Genomic DNA, 24,726 nt, shown 5'->3' with positions numbered 1-24,726 from the left:
AGGAGTGCCCCCTGAGGTGTTTTGCAAGGTGACATTATTCAGACACTCTGCGTTGACCCAAACCACTGCTCACCTGCAAAGGCACTGCCTGGGATGAGGCCAGAGAAAGGAAAGGGCTGCATGGGAGGGGAGCACTGACATCTCCTGTCAGCAGTCTGAGTGCCTTGTGAAAACCTGCCTGTGCTCGCAGTGCTGAGCTGGCTGTCTGCACGGCTGCAGTGGTGAGCTCTCCTGTGGCCACTGCTCTGTGAGCATTTCTAGGGCAGCAGAGGCAGTTCCACCCATACTCCTTGAAACCACTTGCTGAGAGTGCTTATTTTTTCCATCTGCATCATGACCATTCCTTTTGACCAGAGCTGTAAAGCAAAACTTAAGTTTGCTGATGGAGCAAGGAACAGCTCTGATGCAACTGAGTTTATTGACAAAGCGTGTGGCTTGTCCTCACCTCTTAAACAGGGAGAGGATTAACCCAGACATCATCACCTTCAGCAGAGATGCAGCCAGCCTTCCCCAAAAGCTCTACATAAAAACTTTGCTAAGCATCAAGACATTATCAGAGGCACACGCTGCCCTGGTGCGGGAGCAGGACCTGCCAGAGGGGTGATGAAATTAGAGGAGACTGTGGAAATAACCTCTAGTGGAGGCCTGAGCGTGGCAGAGAAGAATTTGTCCCTTAGGCAAAATGAGGTTGGAGCAGTAGGAGGGATGTGCTGAAGGACACAGGAAGCCTCAGTTGCAGGAGCAGAGTGGTTGAGTTACTGAGTGTAGAAAAGAGAAAATAAGGGCCCAGTTTCCTGGGTCTTGTAGCTGGAGCCATTCCATCCTGCTGCATCCTCACGCAGGGTGGAGTTCCTGGAGTTATGCTGCTGAAGAAATAGTGAGAGCTTTGGAGGAGCGGTTGCTGGTGGCAGTGCGGCTGTGGGATGGAGAGCTGCGTCTCAGTGCTGCGGCAGGGCTTGGGGCATCGAGAGGTAGTGAACGCCTGCCTCACTCACTGCCTTGAGGGACGAACACTCATTAGATCTCCAAATACAAAACAGCCCTGCTAATGGGCAGAGCTGTGTGTAGCGTTCACTTCTTGAGCGTTTGGGATTGCTCATTGCTGCTGAGTTTTGGGACTGTGTTGTAGGTGCTGTACATCACTTGTCTGGTGACTGATTTCCTTCGTCAGCACTTGAGACAGTCTTGAAGGAGCTTATTGCTCATGGGATGCTCGTTACCAGCGCAGTCAGCTTTCACTTACACCTCTTTCAACACACGACAGTTGTCACTGCTGTCTAACTTAAAACTGACTGCTATTGGGCTCGACCACAAAGTGGATTCTTGACTTAGGGAACATGCACTGCTCGGACTCCTCAAACATCTTTTCTAATTAAAATGGTGCAGAAAGTGGAGGAAAGCGGCAACAACTCAGTGGCCTTACGTGTCAGCACAGGAAAGAAAACCACTATGGCATGGATATGTGGAGCTGCCTTTGCTGGGAACCCTGTGCCTGCAACGCTGAAGCACGGAATTCACCGTCGCATGATTTCCACGCAAACGAAAACTTCAGCTGAGCTCCTTGCCGCTGCCTCCGGCCAAACGACGAGAGATTTGCCCTCCGACACTCCGCCGCTTCGCCCACGAAGTACCGCCGCAGCGCCGAGGCAGTGCGCGGCTCCAGCTCTCCCCCTGCAGGGACAGCACGGCGCAGCTTCGCCACGGGGACGGCGCAGCCTGCGCCCTCCGCGCAGCGCTGACCCGCGGGGTGGTTGAGGAGCAGCTGCTCACCGCGCAGCCTCACCGACAGCTTTTGGCTGTGCCCCCACAGCCAAGGGCTGCTGCAATCCAAGAAAACGGCACTCTGCACGTCACAGTTATTCAGGAAAAGTTGTATCAGTCAGTGCAGAGCCTAATACTGTATCTATTGATTAGGCAAGGGCATTAGCTAAGGGGGAGAGGTAACAGCATTCACCTTCCTAAAATGCACGGAGGAAAACTTGGTCAGCAAATATAACTTCCTCAGGAACTATACTTCCAGTAGCAAAAAGCTCTGCACGCTGCACAGCCCGTCTGAACCCACAGGCTCTCTCTTACTCTGTAGCCACTCCTACCTTCAGACACAGCAGGTACCCACAGCAGGGCACACAAAGCAAACCACCCCTGTACAGAAAGGTCGTTTTTGCACCATTAAGTAACGTGGCCTTTCTTTCATCTTTTTGTCTCTTTCTGTGTTTTATAACGCCTATGATACACATCCACCACTTCAGTAACATATAGTATAAACAAAGCAGCTGTTTTGGTGGGGGGTTTTTTGGTGTTTCTTTTTTTTTTTTTTGAATGGGCAGTGAATGCCCTCCAAATATTTTAACTTCTGCTTAAAAGCCAACTTCTGAATTTGTCTGCTTAAAATAGGCTTAAAAAAAATCACACACACAATCAGATTCAAAAGATTAATAACAGCCATCTTTATTCCACACAAGACAGAACTACAGAACACCTGTAGTCATTCTGGTCGCATTCTATGGAAACCTGAAACACGAGACACACCAACCTACTCTGCAAACTATGAACCAATCAAGGACAGAGCGATGGCACTGCTAAAGATTAAGTGTTCCTTCTAAACAAACTAAAAGGTTTAAAATGTGACTTACACCCTTGATGTTTAGCTTTGTCTTCAGGTGTTCTTACTTTGCAATAAAGGCAATAAAAAAAAGCCTGCTTTAGAACAGCAAGGAGGAATAAGCAGAAAATAGAATCATACAAAGCAGCAATAGCTCAGTATGGCCTCATGCGGCTGGAAGGTGGCGGTGCGCGGTTGGGAGGCGTGATGGCTATATCCAGGTAGTCTCCTATCTGGAATTTCTGGGACTGCAATGTCATGGAATCATCTGTGCCCTTCCTGCCCGACATGGTACTGCCGATCTCCTTCACCCTGTGCATGGAGATGAAAGGCAGTTAGTTACCAGAGCCCAGGCCTTGCACATCAAACGCAGGAGCAGCATCAGCCTTTCCAACCTCGCCATGCTGTGCTCCACACCGTACCTCACTACATCCACAGCGTTTTCTTCTGCACCAAGTAAAGCTACACTGAGTCTTTCTGACAGGGCGCAGGGGTGGGGACCCTTCAGCCATCTTAACACGAGACAGAACCCCCTGCCCCCTCACACAGAGCTGAAGCCCCACAGACTACACAGCAGTCTCAGATCACCAGAAGTGAAGCTCCACCTCACACTGGGCCCACGGTTAGCTAGTGGCCAATTCAGCGCTCCAGGTGGCTAAGCAAACACGTTCACTGTTTAGGGAACACAAACTACAGCAGTAACCAGTCAAAACGCAGAGTTCATAATGACAATCCTGCAGTCTGTTATCATGAAATTCAGAAATATTATTTGTGAACGCCTGACTTTAAAATCAGTATTGTATTTTACTGCTGTGCTTCCTCAAGCCTTCTGTTGTTCTGGGGAAGAAATGCCCTTTACCTGTAGCCCGGTCGCTTGAGATCTGTAAAAACAATTGCAAAATTGAAGTGCGTGCCCTTCTTCCGTGCTTCTGGGTACACCTCCTTCACCAAGCTGGTGAGCTCCTTCAGAGTTGCGTCCATCCTACGTTAAACAAACAAACAAACCAACCCAAGTGGTTCACCTTCTCAAAGCAGCAATTGAAAAAGCTTTCCAGTGCCCATTTAGGATGGAACTGGTATTTTGCAACAGCTTAAACATACATTTCCTCGCCTTTGCATGCTTCCTGTTAATACATGAAGAAGAATAACACTTCACATATTTCAGCTATACAGGGAGCCACTTACTTCACAACAATGTGGCACTCCAAACAACCAGTACGGATCAACGTTGCTCTTCCAGGTCTCTCAAAAAAGTGACCTTTTTTGCATTTTTTTAATACATTTACAATGAATGTGTTTCCTTATTCAAGTTGGTATTAATGTTAAAATGGTTTGTTAGAGGAAGCATAGAAATAAAAGCAAAACAAATAATCACGAGCAGTTTTCCACCAGTACTTCCACTTCTGCCCTAACAGATGGCACTCCTCCTTCTCTGCACCCTTCAACCAGAACAGGGCCAAAACTAACTTCAGAACTCTACAAACAAAAGGACCACAGCCGCCCAAGCAGCTCTGAGGACTGCAGGCTCCCTGTGAGCTCTGTGCCACAGCTGGCTGACTGCCCACCCTGACTGCTCTGCGGATGGCTTAGACATCATCAACGGCCTGCACTGAGTTCATAAACCCCCTGCAGAAATACATCAGAACTGTGTGCTCTGTTAGGGACAACAATGGATTTATTCAAACACACAGTGACACACGTGTCACAGCTCTAGCAGAAACCCCGGAGGAAAGACAGTGCTTATAAAGCAACGCAATTCAACAAAGCAATGCTCTTCAAAATGCTGTGAGGGGAATTCATGCATTTACAGTACAGACGAAAGGATTTCTCCCTGCTCGCAGCAAACGCGACACGAGCAGCGCTGCAGCCCTTCCACCCGCACGCATAGAAAGAAAAGCCTGACCCGGACCAACGCACACGTGCTGCAGCGTCCCAGCCTCCCGGGACAGCTGCTTCTGCGGGAGGACGGCGCCCCACGTTAATCAGATCGACGGCAACGACGAAGGAGATGGCAGAGCGCAATCCCACCACGCGCAGCCCCGGCCCAGCTCACCAGGTGTAGATCTGCAGCTCGCTGGAGGGCACGTTGCCGCGGGAGAACTCGTCCATGCGGTGGTGCCGCCCGTTGTTGGTGGTGAAGACGCGGAGCAGCAGCGGACACGTCTGCGGGCGGGAAGAGGCGGCGTGAGGCACAAGGCGCGCACCCCCCGCAAGGCCTCACGGCGCCAACCCCGCCATGCTACCCCCCCTCCCCCCCCCTTCCCGGCAGCCCCGCAAACGGCTGCGGCGGCGGTACGGGCGCGGCGGGCCGGCGCAGCCCCGGCACCTTCTCCCGGTCGATCGGCTTCTCCGGTTCCTTCTTGATCTCCTCCTGCGTGACGCGCGACTCCACCGCCATCTCGTCCCGCAGCCGATGGCCCGGATGTCTCGCGGCGCGCGCCCGGTTCTCGCGATAGTGGAGCGAAGGCGGCGGTGCGCGCGGGAGAGGCGCGAAGGTGGCCGAGGAGGCGAGCGGTGCGTGGCCGCTGAGAGAGATGGCGGCTGGAGCTGCGCCGCGCTGCCGGGCGGTTGTAACGCAGCGCTCCGCGGTGGCTGTTAGGCTCGGCGGCTGGCGTCAGCCCGTGCCGGCACCGCTAATGCTGGGTGGGTAGAGCAGCCCGGGGGTCTCCTCCCAGTAACCTGTACGGATCTGAGGTGGTCTTGGGCCGACGGAGGAGAGCTTCGGGTCAGATGTGAGCGGGAAGGGCTTCGCTCAGAGGGCGGTGAGGACTGGCACGGCTGGCCGGGGAGCCGGGGGTGCCCCAACCTGCAGGCACCCACAGGCTGGGGGGCCCTGAGCAGCCTGACGTGGTGGCTCTGGGACCGGGTGGGCTCTGAGCTCCTTCCAGCCCGAACTGTGACGTGATCCGAAGGAAATACTGCGCTCCTCCTGGGCTCGGGGTGACGTGCTGTGTGCGGGCTTCTTGCAGGGCTCAGCGCCGGGCACACGCATTCTGTAAGCTGTTGCCCATGGTTTCTGTTGCGTGGAAAAGGTTTTAGTGAGCTACTGATGCTCCTTGGAAAAAACTTCCTTCTGTATGGAGAACTGTATGGAGAAAAACAGCTGCCTAGTGTAAATAAATGAAATAATCAGCCAGCGCAGCTACTGGTGGGTTCAAATAAGTTAGAAAGGGGTAAATTGCACTTAGAATTTCCCTTAATATTACGTATTGGAAAGACCAAGCACATATGCTTTCCATTTCTGGGCTTGGCTTTTCCAAGAATAGAGTCTTGTATTAGGTTAAATTTAAGTTTGATGTTTTGTCTCAGGCTAGTGTTGGAGATGTGTGCTTCTGATTTGATAACTTAAAAAAAAAGTGAGTTATTGTATCAAAATTGGGGAATGTTCATTTGTTTCCAGAGAATTTACACTCAAATTATTTCATTAAGTGTCGTGAATTTTTTATTTCAAGAGTAAAACAAAAATTCTGTAAAATGACGTGAAAACAATCAGAATTGTTTGAGTTGGAAGGGACCCTTAAAGGCCACCTACTACAACTCCTTACAATGAACAGGGACACCTGCAGCTCCATCAGGTGCTCAGAGCCCCGTCCAGCCTGATCTTAAGTGTCTCCAGGGATGGGGCAGACACCACCTCTCTGGGCAACCTGTGCCAGTGCCTCGCCACCCTTATTGTAAAAAACACCTTTTTGTTCAATCTGAATCTTCCCTGTATGGATTCACAAATGTTCACAGATGCAGGATGAACAAATATCAGAGACTCAGAATTACTGAGGTCAGAAGGGAACTCTGCAGGAGAATTTCCAAATTCATCTCAGAGCAAGAGCCCGTTGCTTTTGGTGTTCAGTTCAGTTCAGTTTGGAAGGTCTCCAAGGCCTGTGCTGGTGATCAACCACCCTCCCTGTATAAACATATATTTTTTAATTATTATTATTTCTGCTATCTCAGTCTGTGTTCAGTGTTCAGTTCTGTTGCATCTCTTCCTGTCACTGGTCACCACTGGGAAGTCTGGCTGTGTCTTCACTCTGTCTCATCATGGTGATGCTTACACGCAGTGTTGAGGTCCACAGGACCTCAGGGAGTCTCTCTCAGAGCTGAGCTGTCCCAGATCTCAGACTGACCTCATGCGGCAGTGTTTCCAAACACTGTAGGTAGATGACTTCAGTGAATTATTTATTAAAAGAATATGTAGGAGAGGAAAAGGAAAATAAGTATTTCTTGTATTCATCAGTCCAAATCGTAAATAAATAAATAAATAAATAAAAAGCAGTTCACCTCTAATATAACCAACAGCAATTGATTTATGGCACTCCTAATACAGGGCAAGAGAACCAACAGCCTCTTGGAGTGCACCCTCAGCTTTCATTAACTTTCTTCTGTGGTAGCCTGGACAGTATTGTGCAGTTTTTGGTCTGTATTAAGTTATAACGTGTCATCATTTTATTATCAAAGGGAATGACTCAGCCTTGCCACCATTCGTAGGATTTGATTTCCCAGGCAACGATACAGTTTATTACAGTGCTAAGATTAATTATATCTGCCCTCTTAATATATGCTTGGGGCTCAATATCTGGACGGCCATTTTCAAAACAAAGGGATTTATGTCTCGGATCAGGTATCATAAAAAAACAGCTGTAACAAATAAAGCACAGCTCTGTTATGAGTCTAAGTAGTTCCTTCTGTTAGAAGCTTTTGAATGCTTGATTTATGTGAAAAATGACCTAATGTGCTCGCATTTAAGAGAATTCTAGCATGACAATTTATTATTTGTGGGCTGTATTAACAATCAAATTTCAGATTCATAAGCATTTGGAAGAGAAAGTTGGAAATGGAAATGCAGCGATGAGCTCTGTAGGCTGGTGTGCAGAATGCAGGCTGTGCTGGAGATGGCACAACGCTGAGTGAAGGGCTCCCACCAGGTGAGGCCAAGGTCCCACACGTTACCTGGCTTAGTCTGGCAGCTCCCTGCTGCCTGTCCTTACCCTCAGTCACGGGACTTCTTTTCTCCTCCTTTCTGCCAGGCGCGTCCCTTATTGGATGCTTCCAAAAACAAGTGAAATTCCCTAGTTGAGGAGAAAGCTATCCGGCTGGGAGCTGGTTTTATGTCACTGTATTGCATTTGGCATGCTCTGAGCAGATCCCGTGGCTGTAGACCTGGAGCAAGGTGAGAGGTGGAAGTGCTGCCCAGGTGTGGTGGGGAGAGGGAGGAATGCAGCAGGGTCTGACCCCACTGCTGGCAGTGAGGTGGTCAATTGCTTCACCTGCTCTTTGCCTTTTCTTAGATTTTGAGTGTTGAGAAATGTCTTGCTTCTCTGGGATGCTGTGTTCTGTGCGAGCCCCCCCTGGTACGCACTGAAAGAAAATGAAAGCTTTTAGCTGAGGTTGTGAGCTGGAGTGAGACGCTGTATGTGAGTGAGTCTCTGGCCTTTGTTGCTGGATAGAGATAGCCAAATTCTGAATCAAACATTTCCAGATATGAATGTCTTGAGAACTGAAACAGGTGATTTCAGAAGTGTGAATTTCTGCCTTAAGAATTGTTAGCACACATTCCCACTGAAGTGATTCTGTAAATAGTGAACTTTAATTGCTTACTGGGACATTTCAGAAAGGTATGAATGAGATCAAGAGTTGGTGCCTCTGGGGTGCAGGACGGGGCAAACCTGCTGCAGCCATGCAGGGAAGAGCACTGCCAGTCCTGGTCAATGAAACAATTACTGTATGTAAGTTGTGATTGAAAGGGGGAAACAAAAGAAGCCAGCTGATGTTGTGTTACTTAAAACTTTGTAGGCACAAAAGAGAAGATGAAAATTAATGGAAAGAGAAAAACATAGAAATGAGTGGCACAGATGGGCCTGGAAAATCAGTGGAAAAGGTAAACCTCACAGCTACTATGAAAGCTGTAACAGATGACCAGAACAAGGAACACTGAGCTTTTTGGACCTGCATTTCAGTTCAAAGGAGCTGCCTTAGCCGCACCTATTGCAGCACATTATGCTCAGATTCCCAAGGCTCCCATGGCTTGCAGGCTGTGTTTGTGAGTTCTTGCTAACCACAATTATGTGTTAGTCCATTAGCATGGTTGTGCATGTGTCCAGAAAAGCATGTTTGATGGTCCTGACAAGAGGTCTTGGTCTTTGTCTTAACTGTGGAAAGCTCAATTAGCATGTTTTGGCAAGAGCATAAACATCTTCTGAATATCTCTGCAGTCAGCTTGGAAAGCAGAAACTCAAATTTGATGGAGTTGCTACTGCAGACAGGCTTTACCTGCTGGTAGAAGAACAACACTGCAACAACATTGTTTTCTTTGCAAATGTGATTGCTGGTATTTCCTGTGTTTTGTGCTTTGGTAGCATCCTTCCAGTACCTGAAAGGGGCCAACAGGAAAGCTGGGGTGGGATTTTTTATAAAGGCATGTAGCAACAGGATGAAAGGAAATGGCTTTAAACTGGGTAGGGTAGATTTAGACTAGATGGTAGGAAGAATGTCTTTACTGTGAGGGTGCTGAGACACTGGGATGGGTTGCCCAGCGAGGCTGTGGATGCCCCCTCCCTGTAGGCATTCAAGGCCAGGCTGGATGGGGCTGTGAGCAACCTGGTCTAGAGGGAGGTGTCCCAGCCTATAGCAGGGGGTTGGAGCTAGGTCTTAAAGATCCCTTCCAACCCAAACCATTCTGATTCATATGATTCATCACAGGTGCACTCTATATTCAGAATGCTCTATGTAGATTAGATTTCATTACAGTCTTAATTTCCTGCATTCTGTACCAAAGTCAATGTAGATTTCAAACAACCTTTAGAACAGTTTTCATTAAAGCTTCACTTGATTAAGGTGTTCGCTGTCCTGTTTTGTACTGGGATGATTTGGGATCATAAAACACTCCGTAACTGTTGGGATTTGTGGTCCTGTTCAACTCTCATGTACTGTGGGGAGGGGAGTGAGTCAGCATGGGCTCACAGCAAAGCCCTGTGCGGATGGTACCACAGCTGGGCAGCTCAGTGCTTGAGTGCATTCAGGTCATGGGTCAGGTGCAGCTGTTTCACACCCCAAAGGGAAGGAAAGCCAAGGAGTTGAGGGAGTTTGAAGCCGTGGTGCAATCTGCATTGGCCAAGAGTGCATAAATGCCGTCAGCCATGTAGTTGAGGAATGCTCCTGGATGCCCAGCACGTGCTAACTTCTTACATGAGAGTGTTTGTCAGTAATGCTGGTGTCATTGGGTGTAATTTGAATGGGAGTCTTCATTCAGCTTCAAGGTGAAGACCTTCATGTGCATGTCCTTGTGTGATCTGGATCCATCACATCTGAAAAGTCAGACAAAGCTTTGTGATGAAGGTCAAGCTTCATGATTTCACCACGTTAGTGAAACACTGCTTTCTGTAAAATTTGGGTAAATTCACAGAATCACGGAATCACAGAATGGCCAGGGTTGGAAGGGACCTCAAGGATCATGAATTTCCAACCCTCCTGCTGCAGGCAGGGCCACCAACCTCCCCATTTAATACTAGACCAGGCTGCCCAGGGCCCCATCCAATCTGGCTTTGAACACCTCCAGGGATGGGGCATCCACAACCTCTCCGGGCAGCCTGTGGCAGCACCTCACCAATCTCTCTGTAAAGAATTTCCACCTGACATCCAACCTAAATCTTCCCTCCCTCAACTTAAAACCATTTCCCCTTGAAGTTGCTCCACAGAGAACTTCCTCAAAGAACAGCTGTGAGCAGCATGCACTTCCTGCAGAGCCAAGAGCAGCCATCTAAAGTCAACATGCAGCCATGAGTCGCTTTGGAATCTTCTATGGAAAAGGAGCCAGGTCAGTGCACGTGGCCTTAGCACACTGCAGAGAGATGGGTGCTGCATGCAGGCTGCCTCGTGCTGCTGCTGGAAGACCTGCTCAGAGCTGCTCATGATGCTGCAGACGGTACAGATCAGGTGCTTCCCAAAAGGGCAGCCTCAGGATGCCTTTTATTCCGTTTCAGAAGAAAATGTTTCCAAGAATAATATTAGGCAGATCAGAGTTATCACGTCTCTGTTATTTTGGTGTTGATTTTCAATTCCTGCGGATGTTTGTCTGAAAACCTGCAGCATTCACGTACTGCTGAGGAAGGAGCCCAGTTTGGCAGAGCTGTTCCATGTCAGAAATGATCTCCTGAAGCAAACGTATGTGACTAAATACAAGCTTTTTAAAAATCTGTCATTCATCCATAGTCAGCAGAGGCGCAGTAACAGCAGGCAGCTGGGTTGTGCCCAGCACATCTTGATGCTTGTGGTGGGTTCCTCAGGGCGTGCATGGCGTTCGGTGCGCTCAGGGCACGGATCCCAGCACAGGCAGCAGTGAGGGACATGGGAAGCACTTCAGGCCAACCCTGCGCAGAAATGTTTGCAGTGCGAGTCAGAAATACAGCATGTAGCACAAGAGGGGTCCAGCAAAAGTTATGCTGGTGTGAATCTCACCTGAAAGGAACAGAGCAAACTGGAACTCCTAACTGTCAGCAGAGGAAGACAGAATTTAGTTTCAAGTAATGAAAACCTAAGTTGTGTTCTCTCACGTAGAGTTATTTTCTTCTCCATGCAGCTGTACGCTAAGGTGTGATGGTGGGATGCTCTAAATGTTGTATTGCTTTTTCCTGGTGGGGTAGTAGAGTCTGTTACAAAATATAAAATTAGGGAAGAAATGTTGCCAGAATCTCAACCTGGATTTCATTAAGAGGTGTTGTCATTTCACTATAAAGTACATCTGTTACAATGTTCCAGAAAGTTTAGGCACACAATAGAGTAATAAACTGATTTTATAACTTGGGTAATACTCCACCATAGACTTGCTCCCCCCTGCTGTGTGCATTGTATTACCTCAGTACAGAAATGTTTGTGCACTGTAAGGAAAGTGGGTTGGTATTGCAGCCAGTGGAAATGTTTGGAACGGCGTATGAGATGCGTCTGGTAGAGAGGACGGGCAGCAGCAGGAGCGGGCTGCGCTGTGATTCGCTGCAAGCAGTTATCTGGGCAGTGCAGGCCCCTTCCTCTGAGCCCGTGTGGCTGCACGTCCCAGTGCCACTACTGGTAACAGCCGTGGGAAACCCTGTGTAAAGGTTTCTGGAAACACCGGTGCTGTCTGAGCAGGGCAACAGCACCAACCCCAGCAGCCCTGGCGTGAAGCCGGCACGTCCCCTCACTACACCGTAACCTGGTAGAGATGTACTTAATGTTGTCTTCCACATTTCCTGCGCAGACAAATCCCCTCCCTGGCTGTTTCCTGGATTAACAAAGTCCCGTCCTCAAACAAGACACAAAGAGGTCTGAGGAGATGAGCATCTACATGGCATTGACACGGTCCTGCTCATGTGTTCATGGGAATGTTTCAATGAATAAGTATTAACAGGTGAGCTTAATGCTTGGTCCAGCTCCTCCCCCCTAAATATCTGTTCTTCTCTCTTCCTGTGGAAGAACAATAATGGCAGTCATGCTTTTTCTTCTAAGCGGAGAATTCCAGGCGATCTGAGTGTCTGAGCAGGTCCCTGGGTATGTTGCTCTTCAGCTCGCCGTACATCTCTTTGAGCTTCCAGCCTGTGGCGTGCACAGTTCCTACTGACAACAACAGAACGATAAAGATGAATCCCACGCACCAGAACTGACATTTCATTCTCTTTCCTGCCCCAGGATCAGGTCTTAGCACTGAGAAACTCCTGGGGTCTGCAGCATGTCACAGCAGTTCTATGCTGACAGCGTATCTGTTGGGACACACATGCTCTGTTGTCAGAACACAGCCACAGCAGCAGCCATGTTTTATTCGGCTCTGTTCTGGGGCTCCCACAAGTGTGCAGGAAGTTTCTGAGAGCAGTGCCATATCCTTCATAGCTGAGGGTGATGTCGTGTGATCCGTTACATGTGTCCTGCTTCCAGAAATATCACAATGAAGAGTTGAGTGAAACTTTTCTCCAGAATAAGTAGTTCCATGTGGCAAGCCCTGCTGAGAGTAAAGAAAAGCTTCAGCACCCGGAGATCCATCTGCATCTCAGAAATGCCTTTTGTGGCTCAGTGTGTAGGCCAGGAAACAACTCTGTCACCTTTTTTTTTGCTGCTTAATACCAGAATGTTGTGCTGCTATAAACTGTCTGCAACATTTTGAATAGTACAGCGTAAAACTGAATTCCTCTCTGAATGCTGCATTGCACATATTGCACTATCAACTAGTTTTTTTGTTTGTATGTTTCGAGAAAGGAAATATCCATCATGGGGAATTTAAAAAACGTGAAGTTTGAGCCCAGGATGAATTCTGACGGCTTGGTTACCATCAGCCCCTAGAGCTGCAGCTTAGTGGAAACACTGACATAATCTCAACGATAGCGGTGGGAACAGTGCCAGTGGAACAGAGAGTCTTGGGGGCGTAGCGTGAGGCAGAATCACAGTGGTTCCCCACATCACCACTTCTTTGAAAATAAACCTGATGGAAAATTTGTGCACACCTGTTCCTTTGACTAAGAAGGGAGTCACCTCTTTGCACCAGTGGCTGTTGTTACTGGGTGTATTACATTATCACATTGCGTTTCGCATGTGGCAAAAGGTGCTGGGGAGATTATCCCCTACAGGAAGTCAAAGGTGCCACACTGCGTCCAGGCTGCTGTGAGGGGGAAGCCACTGCTTTGCTCTTCTTGTGTCCCCTACCACACGCTGCCACGACAGTCCCTGCCTGCCCTTGGCTGAGCCAGTGGTGACGAGCTCTGCACAGAGGTTCCAGTGACATGGCTTAGCGCTGCCTGCGTATTTCGTTTGTTTCTGATGATCTTGCTGATCTTGCCTGCAACGGGGAAATAAGGGTTCATGTGCACAGCTCCGCAGGCACAGCAGCAGGGCAGAGGGAACAGTGCTAAAGGGCGGCTCTGGGCTGGAGCCAGAAAGTGACATCTGTCCAGAGCTGCCTTCTGACAGCGAGCGGCACAACGTGACGTTCTGTGTGACACACTGGGGCAGTTCCCACTGCGGTGTGCAGTGCTCCGTTTGTTTTCACAAAATGCCTGTGAAAGAACAATGTTCCCCCCAAAAAAGTGCCTCACTGAATTGTTGGGGGAAATTCTTGCAAATGAAGAAAAGTGAAGGAAAGAAAGCAACTCTTTGAAAAGACATGGATTACTAAAAAAGACATGAGCTTGACAGTACTTTGCAGTCAGCTTTATGCTTTGTTGCTCCTATTACAAAGCTAAGAATGATTCAAATCCATTTATATAAAACTTTACGGCAGAGAAGGGCAAGAGAATGACTCTTCTACACCTCTCAGATTAGATTCATGCAATGAGATGCTGGAATATGCTCTGGTGTTTTGTTTGGGTGTGAGGAACGCAAAGGCATAATAATTACCAGCCAATACACCAATTTAATGCTGTGTTCAGAATATTTAACCCTTAAAATAGAGGCATCAGAATTTTTAACAAAATAAAAAATAGAAAAGATTTGCCATACAAGAAAGAAGGTGAAATTCTTAAAGACAAGGATTGTGAAAGTTCTCCTGCTAGCACTGAGCAATTAGCTAAGCGTGGTGTTTTGAAAATATAGAAATGAAATACTAAGAACACAGGGCACAGTTATTGCTAAAGTCTTACATTCCAATTCTAGTGTATGAGGCTGGTGCCAAATGCTGTTAAAGTGCAGCAGCTCTGCTGCTGATTGCTTGTTTCTGACTTGGGTCTGTCTTCATGCGGAGCACTGTGGAGCTGCTGGCTCTGAAGTTGGGAATTCTGCTGGGCTCAGCTATAGAAAGCCGCCAAGAACGGGCCATGCACCTGCTTCTGGGGGTGCTGAAGTTTATCCTTCTGTTCTCCATGGGCTGTGAGTCGTACAGCTCCTTCCTCCACACATGCACAGGATGCTGACAGCTGAGCTGTGGGAGATTTCTTCAAGCAGTTCAAACAAGTCCTTGTTCCTTGCTGGGACTGCAATCCCATGATCCCAGTCATTGATTCATAGGGTCATATAATCGTTTGGGTTGGAAGAAACATTTAGTGGTCATGTAGTCCAACTTCCCTGCAACAAGCAGCTCAATCAGGTGCTCAGAGCCCCATCCTTGGGTATCTCCAAGAACAGGACAGCCACTGCATCCCTGGGCAACCTTTTCCAGTGCCTCACTGCCCTTATTGTAAAGAACTTCTTCCTTACATACAGTCTAAATCACCCCTCTTTTAGTTTCAGACCATTTCCCTTTGTCCTATCCCAACACACCCTACTGAAGAGTCTGTCCCCTTCCTTCTTACAGCTCTTTTAGATGCCAAAAGGCCAATTCTTGGTCTCCCTTGGAGCCTTCTCCTCTCCAGCTCCAGCTCTCAGCCTGTCCTCACAGGGAGGTGTTCCATCCTTTGGGTCATTGCTGTGGCCCTCCTCTGGATGTGCTCCAACAGCTCCATGTCTCTCCTGTACTGCTGACTCCACATCTGGACGCAGAACTGCAGGTGAGGTCTCACAGCACAGAGCAGAGAGGCAGGATCACTCGGTTGCCCTGCTGGCCATGCTGCTTTGGGTGCAACCCAGGACACAGTTGGCTTTCTGGCAATGCTATTTCTTACTAATACCACAGATTTAAAGGAAGACTCCCAGAAAAGAAGAATCCTGCTTTCCTAGCTATTAAAAAAAAATAAAAACCACCAAACATTTTTAATGTAAAGCCACCATTATTTACCGTCAAACAATAAGAAATCCCCACGACCTCATAGGGAGGTATGTGCCAGTATCTGCTCAGCAGATGGAAACCTCTCTCTGGGGCACACAGCAGAGCAGGGTCCATGAACCACAGCTGTGGGAGCTGACCTGGGAACCTGCTAAGCCAAAATGTGGTCCTGTCACACCAGCATGATTCTAGGGACAAAGTAGGATGGAAAACCACTCTTGCTGAGCAGATTATTCAGTTCCTCTGCTTTCCTCATTAAAGCAAATAGCACAATTTCCCCCCCTGAAATTATTTTTTTCTTTTCCTGAAGGGCTAAAATATCCGTAATGCAAAGCGTGAAGCATGGAATTTGGCCCTGCTGTGGGCAAGGTAACAACATGAAGGGTATGAGACAAGGTAAGTTTTCACTGTGCTTTACAAGTGCTCACAATTTGCATCTCATCGGCTTCAAGGCCTCTGCTGGTGATATTTCCTTCTTCTAAGAATAGAGCCTGAAAGTATTTTAAGAATTCTAGTTGTCGTGCAATTAATAGCGTAACACTTTGTTCTGAGTAACAAGATTCGCTTGTTTTGAGTGCTAACAGTATTTTGCATGTAAAATAAGAAAGGCAGTGGGGAACGTTTTATTGCCAGCGCTTTTCCTTACAGGGGGATGAATCACGTACATTCTTGGCAACCAAGCTCAAGTTCACAAGAATGCTCAGTTTGATCAACTTCCTTCAAAATACAAAGCTCAAAGTAAAGAGGAAAACAGAGAGAAAGGAACTTGGATGGGTTTCCATGCAGTAGACATTACAAGATGGACATCCAAGCAGGAAAACAATAAATCTAGTGTGCAAATTGTTTTGCTCAAAGCAAATCACTGACTTGCTGTTAAAGGAAGGTTCGGACTAAATTAAGAAAATAATACTGGAAGGAAAAAAAAAAGAAAAAAAAGAAAAAAAAAAGAGGAAAAGAGCCAGGGAAAAGAAAGAAAACCCTGCCAGTCTGGCAGACATGGTGGATGTGGATGTTGTGTCAAACGTTTCTTTATCTGCTAACAAAACAATGTGAGTTTTCAAGAAAAATTGCTAGCCTTCCCTTCAGAGTGGCAGATTGTGCTGAGACATGAAATAGGAGAATGCAGTTAATTTAATTTAGGTGTGAGGAAACTGCCCGCTGTCAGGCTGTGGTTTCATGTGACTAAGGCTGGGGATGATGCGAGACTTTCTGGCAGTAGTGCAGGGTCGCAGGGTTCACCAAGCTGCCCCCAGTGGTCGGGAAGCCATGCTGGGGAGATGATGGCACTGGAAATGACAGAATCACAGAATATGCTGAGTTGGAAGGAACCCACGCGGATCACTGAATCCAGACCCTTCCTCCACCCAGGAACACCTGAAATCCAAACCCAATGTCTAAGAGTGCTGTCCCAAAGCTCCCTGAGCTCCAGCACTGGGGCCGTGCCCACAGCCCTGGGCAGCTGTTCCATGCCCACCGCCCTCTGGCGCAGCCCCTTTCCATCACCCCAGCCGCCCTCCCCTGACGCAGCTCCATGCCGTTCCCTGTCGCTGTCACACCTCCCTGTGAGGAGCTGCGGCCGCCATCAGGCCTCCCCTCAGCCTGCTCCAAATGGTCTGTTCTGTTTCTATTCCAGAGGACTGGTTTCAGCTAGATGGGTTCCTTGTTTTGGTTCACTGGAGGGCTGCCCATGTCACTGTGTGACGTGCTCAAGTGGCAGCAGAGGCAATAAGGGGATGGAGGGTGCTGGGGAATGACCACAGCTGTATGGGCATCCCTGCTGCTCTGCTGCCACCCCACCAGCACCACTCTGTGACTCTTTTGCCCCACCACTCATTTCAGCTCAGAATCAGCCAAAGGGTCACTTCAATGGCCAGCACAACTGCTTGTTGGCTAGAGTGTAAACAACCAGAGCAAAACACCGAATTATTATTTGGTGTCCAATTCCCAATTTTCCAGGTCAGGTCACCCTGCGGTTATGCAAAGAGCTGTGCCCCGCTATAAAAGTGTGACTGTGAGGACTGGTGGAAGACAAGGAGGTAAGTGCTGCTCCCCAAAATCACACATTCCTCCTGTGCATCTCGCTTGGTACCTCCTGATTTGCCCCCATTCCTCACTCCCATACTCTGCCCCCTCGTCACGGGGCAGCAGTACATCATTGTGCTCAGGATAACCGTGAGAATGTCAAACTAACACAGGGCTGCTGCCTTCCTGTGCAGAGCATCCCCCCAAACCTGTGTGTGCTCAGTGAGCCTGAATGGGGAGAAAAAAACAACTGGAGAAGAAAGAGAAGGGTAAGGCCCAGAAGGGCTGAGCGAGGCTGCGAAGGACCATTGGAACTTGAAGCAGGGCCCCAATCCACAGTAATGTCAGTTTATAATAACCTGGGCATCACAGAATTGCTGCTGTTTGACTTCAGGTCATTGTCAGTGTATTGCCCGCTTCCGTCGTGCTCTGTAGTGCCCAAGCAGCAAGCCTGGGCTTCCTCTTTGATTCCATAACTTGATATGCTGCTTATAACGCAGTGAATCCCATACTTTTGGGACACTGTGAATTTGCTGTGTATTCACCGCACAACTGCATTCCTGCTTCCTGGTCAGGTTTCCGGCACATGAGTTGGACAATAGGTCAGCACAGGTCTTGGGGATGTGTCGAGGTTTTCCAAACATGCAGCCTTCCCATTCAAGCTACTGTATAATCTTCAGAAATCTATGCAAGAAATTTTATTCATGTCAGAAAAAGAAACCCCCTAGAAAATGTGAACACAGGGCAGCCTCGAGTGAGAGCCTCAAACACAGTGTGAAACATTTGCCAAGCTGCCGAGGAGAAATGCCATCAACTCTCAGCTCTGGAGTTTTTAAGACTGGACAAACATGTATCAGAGTGAAGAGGGACAGCCTAACCCAGATCCTTCCCAGCTTTACATTCCTGTGATTCTCTGCAAGGAAGGACTGGTATGACGCTGCCCTGGCATGAGGAACAGCAAGCACAGTCTGTTCTCTGCTCTGCAGCCTGTTCTGCACCAGACTCTTCCTGGGACCAGTGCAAAACCCAGGACAGACTCCATGCTCAGCCCAACAGGGCTGCACACTGCAAAAAGGGGATTTGTATGCAGTGAGACTGTGCATGCATGCATGAGGGAATTTGCAGAGGCAATGGTGCTCTCCCACCGTAATGCAGAGCGAGGCTGAAACATGATGAGGGTCTTTGTCTGGTGTTTTTTTGTTGCTGGGTTGTGGGGTTTTGTGTGGTTTTTTTTTTTTTTCTTTTTCAGGATTAAAATGGGCAGAACAAGAGTCAGTTGTTGTTTTGGGGAAGAGGAAAGCGGTTGCTGTCAAAACGTTTCACCGACTTGGCAAAATTGCCAAGCTGGCCCTGCCTGCAGCGCACACCAACTTCAAAGGGTTTATCTTGAATAAGGATTAGCGGGAGCCAGATCGCTGCTTCCTACACGCATTCTGCTGAGGGTAAATGATATGCAAGCCAATACCCAAAGGGTGTGTTTTCCTTCTGAAGCCAGCCACGTCGCCGGCACCTCTGCCAGCAGGTTTGTGGCATCGATCTCGCTTCAGCAGCGTGCGTACACCCAGAGGCAGCGCGGCTGTGACCCGGCCCCGGGAGCGGGCGGCTTGCAACCGCAGCAGGGCCGCAACAGAACAGCGGGGCAGGCCCCGCTCCAGCAGAGAGCCGGCCGCTCGGGAGGGGTGTGTGGCTCTCGAACAGGATGCAGGCTGAATAACCCTCCATTCCTGAAGAGGGTGGTCCCCGAAGGTCAGGGCTGCCTTCAATGGGGTGGCGGTGTGAGAGGAAACTGCCTCAGAGGGTGCTTTCATAATGCTCAGACTGTGAATAAATTCAGCTTGTTGTACTCCGAGTTCCCAAGAGTTAGTCATCAAAAATGTGAATAGGAGAATAAGGTTAGGAAAAGAACAATTCTCCAGCTGAACTTCCATTCCGGGATGAATGGGGTCCCTCCCCCTTCCTCCTTTGACTCCAGACAAAGGGCTTTGTAGGCCATGTAGGAATTCTCTTTGCTGCCTAGGAGGAATGCATGGCAGTAGGTGACACAAACATGGGCAGGGCGCAGCTCACACAGCCACAGGCTGAAGTTGGACGGACCTCTGGAGATGATCCATCCCAAAGCCCTGCTCAGGCAGGGTCAGCTGGAGCGCATGGTCCAGCGTCTGCCCACTGGCCTTTGACCATCTCCACACTGCAGCATCTCTGGGCCACGGTGCTCCGGCTCTGCGTGGACAGGCGGTGACCTGAGACGTGATGTCACTGTAGGCCACTCTGACACCTTCTGTCTTGCCAGTAAAAGAACACTGAGTCAAAGCACAGTATCACACTACATGTGTGATACTGACTGGTTCTGGTGAGTCTGGGTATGAAGACGTGGGTCAAGGCTGATCCATGCTTTGCCCCGTTGCTTAATTATGAAAATAAGACAGACGAAGAGAATGTTGGGTGCTGCATGGCATTAACACACTGTGGCCCTTTAGGACCATCCTTGAATTAGGATAGAACTGACCCCTGCTCCAGCAAATGCTCCACTTAATGTAGTGGTAGGGGGCCCAGGGGCCTTTGAACTTGATGCAACAATAAACCTAGAGAAACTGATAGAGATATTTCATACTTCAAGACATAATGATTTTTCTGGGTGTATTTGTTTCTCAAGGTTCCAGAAGGTGAAGGGGCAGACAGGGTCATGCCTTCTAGTCTCATGTGTCCACATCAGCACTTTGCCCCGACCATCACTGTTACCAGGGTGTCTGTCACTCTTTGCGAGGAGATCTTATCTGAAATCTCCACTGAGGCACATATAGGCTCCAAGACTGTTGTATGTTGCTCAAGCTAAAGTCACTGAAACGTTTCAGTTAACGAACAAACACAGTCTGTTGCTTTCCTCTGTGTGACGCACAGAAATCTGCCTGCTTCCTCCCAGAGCACAGTACAGCATGTCTCAGCCATTGGCTACTATAACTATGAGGGGCTAAGCATTTATATGGCACTGTAACGGTGAACTGAGTGCTTTGCAAATTCAAAAACACTAATCTCATTCCCAAAGAATTCAGAGTCAAACATGGTCAAGAAAAAAATGGTGTGGTGAGCAGGAGTAGTGAAGTCATCCTTCCCCTGTACTCAGGAACTCATCCACTGGTGAGGCCTCATCTCTAGTGCTGTGTTCAGTTTTGGACACCTCAGTACAGAAAGGACATGGAGGTGCTGGAGCAGGTCCAAAGAAGGACAGCAAGGCTTGTGTAGGGCTTAGAGAATATGGCCTATGAGGAGAGACTGAAGGAACTGGGGCTGTTCAGGCTGGGGAAAAGGAGGCTGAGGGGAGACATTACTGCTCTCTCCCAGTACCTGTAAGGTGCCTACAGCGAGAGCGGGGCTGGTCTCTTCTCACTGGTGACAGGTGGCAGGACGAGGGGAAATGGCCTCAAGTTGTGCCAGGGGAGAGGTTTAGGTTGGATATCAGGAATAACTTCTTCACAGAAAGGGTTGTGAAGCACTGGCATAGGCTGCCCAGGGAGGTGGCTGAGTCACCATCCCTGGATGTGTTTAAAAACCGTTTGGATGTGGTGCTCAGGGACATGATTTAGCAGAGGGCTGTTAGTTAGGGTAGTATGGTCAGGTTGCAGTTGGACCTGATGATCTTTGAGGTCCTTTCCAACCTAAGCAGTTCTATGATTCTGTGATTCTATGATGATCTTTAGAAGTCAAGTAATCAACCAGTGTCTAAGTTCTTCTCTCTTTAAAACTGATATTACTTCACTGTACACACGTGCAGCTACCAAAATAAATGCAGGCTAAAAAAGAATGGCTGAGAGGAGCCCAGAGGTGTTGTGGCAAGAGAGCTCGGGAGGCTCTCAGGAAGCAAGGGAGGGGAATGGAGCAAAAAGAGGAAACTCCAGAGAGGAGAATGCTCCTTGTGAGTGAGGAGGCAGGAAGCCAATGAAAGGATTAAGAAATGAGATGTGTCCTTAAAGTGTGGGGGAAAAGAATGTAGATTAACCTTTAAATTAGGTAAAGGGAGTACAAGAGAACTTGCAGTGTAACTAAGCAAATTGCAGCTGCTGAAGAAAGGAATGGGAAGAGCGTGTAGAAAGACTGTAGACCCGGTGATAAAAAAGCAAGGGCCACTTTGAGAAGATACTAAGACAGAAAAGAAAAGCTTTGGATTATACCTTGAATGAGAGCCTGGTTATAAGAAAGAAAACATTGCCCCAAAACTAGAGAAAGTGCTGAAAGCAGATTTAGTGAGAACTGTTCCTTTCACATCTGAAAAAAAAAAAATTAAAAAAAAAATGTAGGTAATATGAGCAAAGACTTTGGGAGAAGAAACAATTAAAAACAACAGCAACAACAGCATGGGTATGAAACTGTCAGTCATGGACAAGACATAAAATCACTTCCTCACCAGAAACAGAGGCAGAAACTGGGAGGAGAGTGGCACCGTTAGTAGTGTGGTGTCAAATCTCCAGACAGACACCCAGTGCAGCTGACCAGCACAGCTGTTCGGTGTCCCCTCTCCTCTGTCAAGATGAGCGTTTCCAGTAAATGGGCACAAAGAGGAGAACTGCACTGGCTGTGAAATGCAAAGTGGCCAAGGAGATTGTGACACACAAAAGCAGAGTTTGCTTGGGTTTCACAGCATTGTACAAGGCTTCTTAAAAAGCCATAACTTTAAATTTGCACATCTGTATTGCTATGTATTCAGGAGATATTTAAACAGACTTGGTGTGCACAGAAGCTCGTGATGTATCCTGAGCCTGCCCCACTGCTACATACACAGCAAGGGCTTGGCACTGCAGTGCGCTAGCACTTGGAGTTACATGTGATTGTATGAGAAGGGGAAAACAGATGAAAGAGAAATAAGACTGTTTTTATTAGGCTGAAGGGAGTGCAAAGAGCATGGGGAGTAACTGTAAATACCTGAATTCACAGCACCTGGAGCAAGACGCGGCTAGGGCACCAATATTTGTAGTCATGGTGATAGAGAAACAAGGGCCTCTTGAAGTATTTTTCAGCCCTGGTGAGATGGTGCTTGACAATTTGTTGCGACTGATGTGTCTCTATTCACTTTGATTTACAGGATAATAATACCACTATCTTTGGGATTCTGGTGCTCTAAGACTCACAGAAGACTCTACTTATTTAAAATGTTATAGCAACAGGCAACTTGTGATTCGCATTATGAACAAATTCTGTATTTTAATTATTTGCAAATCACCTCTTACCTATCTTGCAGTTTTAGCGACTGGTGATGAATAAAACCACCCCTAACACTGAAAGGTTGTTGTTTTTTTTTAATTGTAGTCTTCAGAATTTATGAGCTCTTAACACAGTATGCAAATGTAATATAAAGCAGAGAGCAAAAGCAAATAGCACAGATTTGTAAATGTGTGTAGGATTGCTGTGGATCTTTTTAGACAAACAAGTGTGTATTGGTAAAAGCAGTGGCCAGTGTGGAAAGAAAGTTCAAAATGGCTGTAGGCTGAAAGACCGTGTGGAAGATCAGGAGACAAGCAGTGATATTTATAGTCATCTAACAGGGATACACAGCTGTGAAACACGCTTAGAGTGAATGTCTTTCAGTTTGGACACTGTTTTTGAGCCATATTACCCTCTGATCATATTCTAGTAGAGCATTATGGACTGTTGGAGGTTTTTCACATTCACAGGCTCCTATGCAGATGTCACTCAGAATTTCCCCAGAACTTTTTAGGGGCTGTAGTCCTGGGCCCAGTTTTCATAAAACTTTACAGACAACAAGACTCAACACACAGTTTTATGTTTCTAATGCAAAGGTCAGACTATGGAGGTAGTTGCCCCCACTCATCTGTCCTGGTTGTGATTATACTGATCTGTAGAGTTCAGGCCACGTCATTTTATTCATGCAACTGACTGATCTCACAGAAAACAGTAAATACCTTCTCTCAGTTTTCTGGCATCCTTCTGTGCTGATAAAGATGAGTAAACAAGTGCAAAGCACACAGGACCTCGGCTCCCAGAACACACAGAGGTGTGACTGTAGATTTTTCTCTGCTCAGTTTTTCTCTCTCTTCCAAGAAAACACATGAGGTTTGTTGGCAGGGGTTTCATACGCTGCTTTCAGGTGCCTTGACAAACTGTCACTTTGCTTCCTTCCCACAGGCAATCCAAACAGGTGAGGCTGCCTCTGGAGCCCGTCTGGCTCTGAGCACCTGCCACTTTTGCTGGCAGAGTTTGAGCAGGAGAGCTTATGGCACCATACGGCTGTGATAGGTACCCAGTACAAGGCGAGCTCAATTGGCACTACTGCATGAAAGGCAGTTTATTTAGGATAATGAAACACAGCACTGGGCTTACAGCATAACTGAAAATGACTGTGTGTTAAGGGAGTGTCAAAGGCTAGACTTCTGCAGATTGCCAAGGTCAAGACCTAGGATATCTTACAGATATCTCCTAGAGCTTTGTGTCCAGACAACAGCCTGGAGCCATGAGTCTGGACATCCTTTCTCATGCATGACCCTTCATGCGTGGCATCTCTTCATTACTTGTTTACTGACAGCATGACCCAATGGCTGCTCACAATCTGGGAGATGAGAATTGTGTTTGCCACTGAATGCTGCGTTCCTCGTGAACATTTGTGCAACCTGGCCGTATTTCTCCTACAGTCTGCTCCATCCATTTTATCTGTAGGGGTATCATCACTGCTCTAAAGAAGGTCTCTTGTTATGTATTTTTCAAGAGCAATTGGAGTTTTCAAGTTCACCATCAATTCCTGCAAGATTAACTAATACTTGCTTGTCTGCAATGTTCTTGCTCAGCGGCTGTTCCCCGTGTGCCGTTGCCTTGCATTAACATGGCCTTACTTAACTCATGGTCATTTCTGGCACATATTTCCCACAGTTCCATACAAAACCAGACTTCATAAAAACAGAGACACAAACAGTTTTTTTAAAGAAGCTCATCACTTCTGTATGTAGCTGACCTCTATACCAGTTTCCACCGTGGTCTATTTCAGTGTGTATGTTAAATCTCTCTTACAGTTTGACTTTCCTGTTTTATACTGGCTCTCCCTTATTCACTGTGCATTGCTGATGTCAATCTGCAGTCTGTCTAGTTCTCTTCCTCTGAACTATGCGTCTTCTTCTTATCCGCAGTTGTACTTCCATGCCCATCTGTACTATTATTTTAATTATCTTTGAATACACATTAATAGTACTTCTGAACACATGTCAGTGCCCATTTTTTATCCCATCTCTTCCTTTACTCTGTTTTATGTTCAGTTTCCTCTCAGGATTTAATCAGTAGAAATTATATGCTATTATTATCTTTTCCTTCTGAGCAGATTTAGTCATAATAACAAGGCTTACAGGGAAAGAGCCAAATCTTGTTGAAAGATCTGATCCAAAGCTCATTAGCATGGTCAGTATTTTTCTGATAATCTTCCTACTATATTTTCCTGCTTCTATAAGCTCTGTCATATCTG

General features: G+C 47.6%; 1 protein-coding gene across 1 annotated transcript; it reads right to left on the bottom strand.

Moving 5' to 3' along the window:
* Positions 1–2,423: 2,423 nt before the first annotated feature.
* On the bottom strand, positions 2,424–5,039 carry SAP18 (Sin3A associated protein 18). Its single transcript, XM_042867334.1, has 4 exons — positions 4,929–5,039; positions 4,656–4,765; positions 3,462–3,584; positions 2,424–2,914 (listed from the first exon to the last, which is right to left on the bottom strand). Exons 1-4 carry the CDS (start codon positions 4,998–5,000, stop codon positions 2,758–2,760), a joined length of 462 nt encoding a protein of 153 aa, XP_042723268.1. The 5' UTR covers positions 5,001–5,039; the 3' UTR covers positions 2,424–2,757.
* Positions 5,040–24,726: the final 19,687 nt, after the last annotated feature.

This window comes from Lagopus leucura, unplaced genomic scaffold, assembly GCF_019238085.1.
Source record: "Lagopus leucura isolate 7727_CA_CO unplaced genomic scaffold, USGS_WTPT01 Super-Scaffold_100001, whole genome shotgun sequence".
In the NCBI taxonomy this organism is placed as follows: domain Eukaryota; kingdom Metazoa; phylum Chordata; class Aves; order Galliformes; family Phasianidae; genus Lagopus; species Lagopus leucura.
Note: the sequence above shows the minus strand (reverse complement) of the source record. Positions and strands in the feature narration are given on the sequence as shown.

What these genes read in the sequence shown, in the direction of transcription:
- SAP18 (XM_042867334.1), bottom strand. Translation starts at nt 5,000, where the DNA reads ATGGCGGTGGAGTCGCGCGTCACGCAGGAGGAGATCAAGAAGGAACCG. An exon ending in AGCCGATCGACCGGGAGAAG is followed by an intron (nt 4,766 to 4,928) that starts GTGCCGGGGCTG and finishes TCCCGCCCGCAG; the next exon opens with ACGTGTCCGCTGCTGCTCCG. An exon ending in CTCAAGCGACCGGGCTACAG is followed by an intron (nt 2,915 to 3,461) that starts GTAAAGGGCATT and finishes CTCCATGCACAG; the next exon opens with GGTGAAGGAGATCGGCAGTA.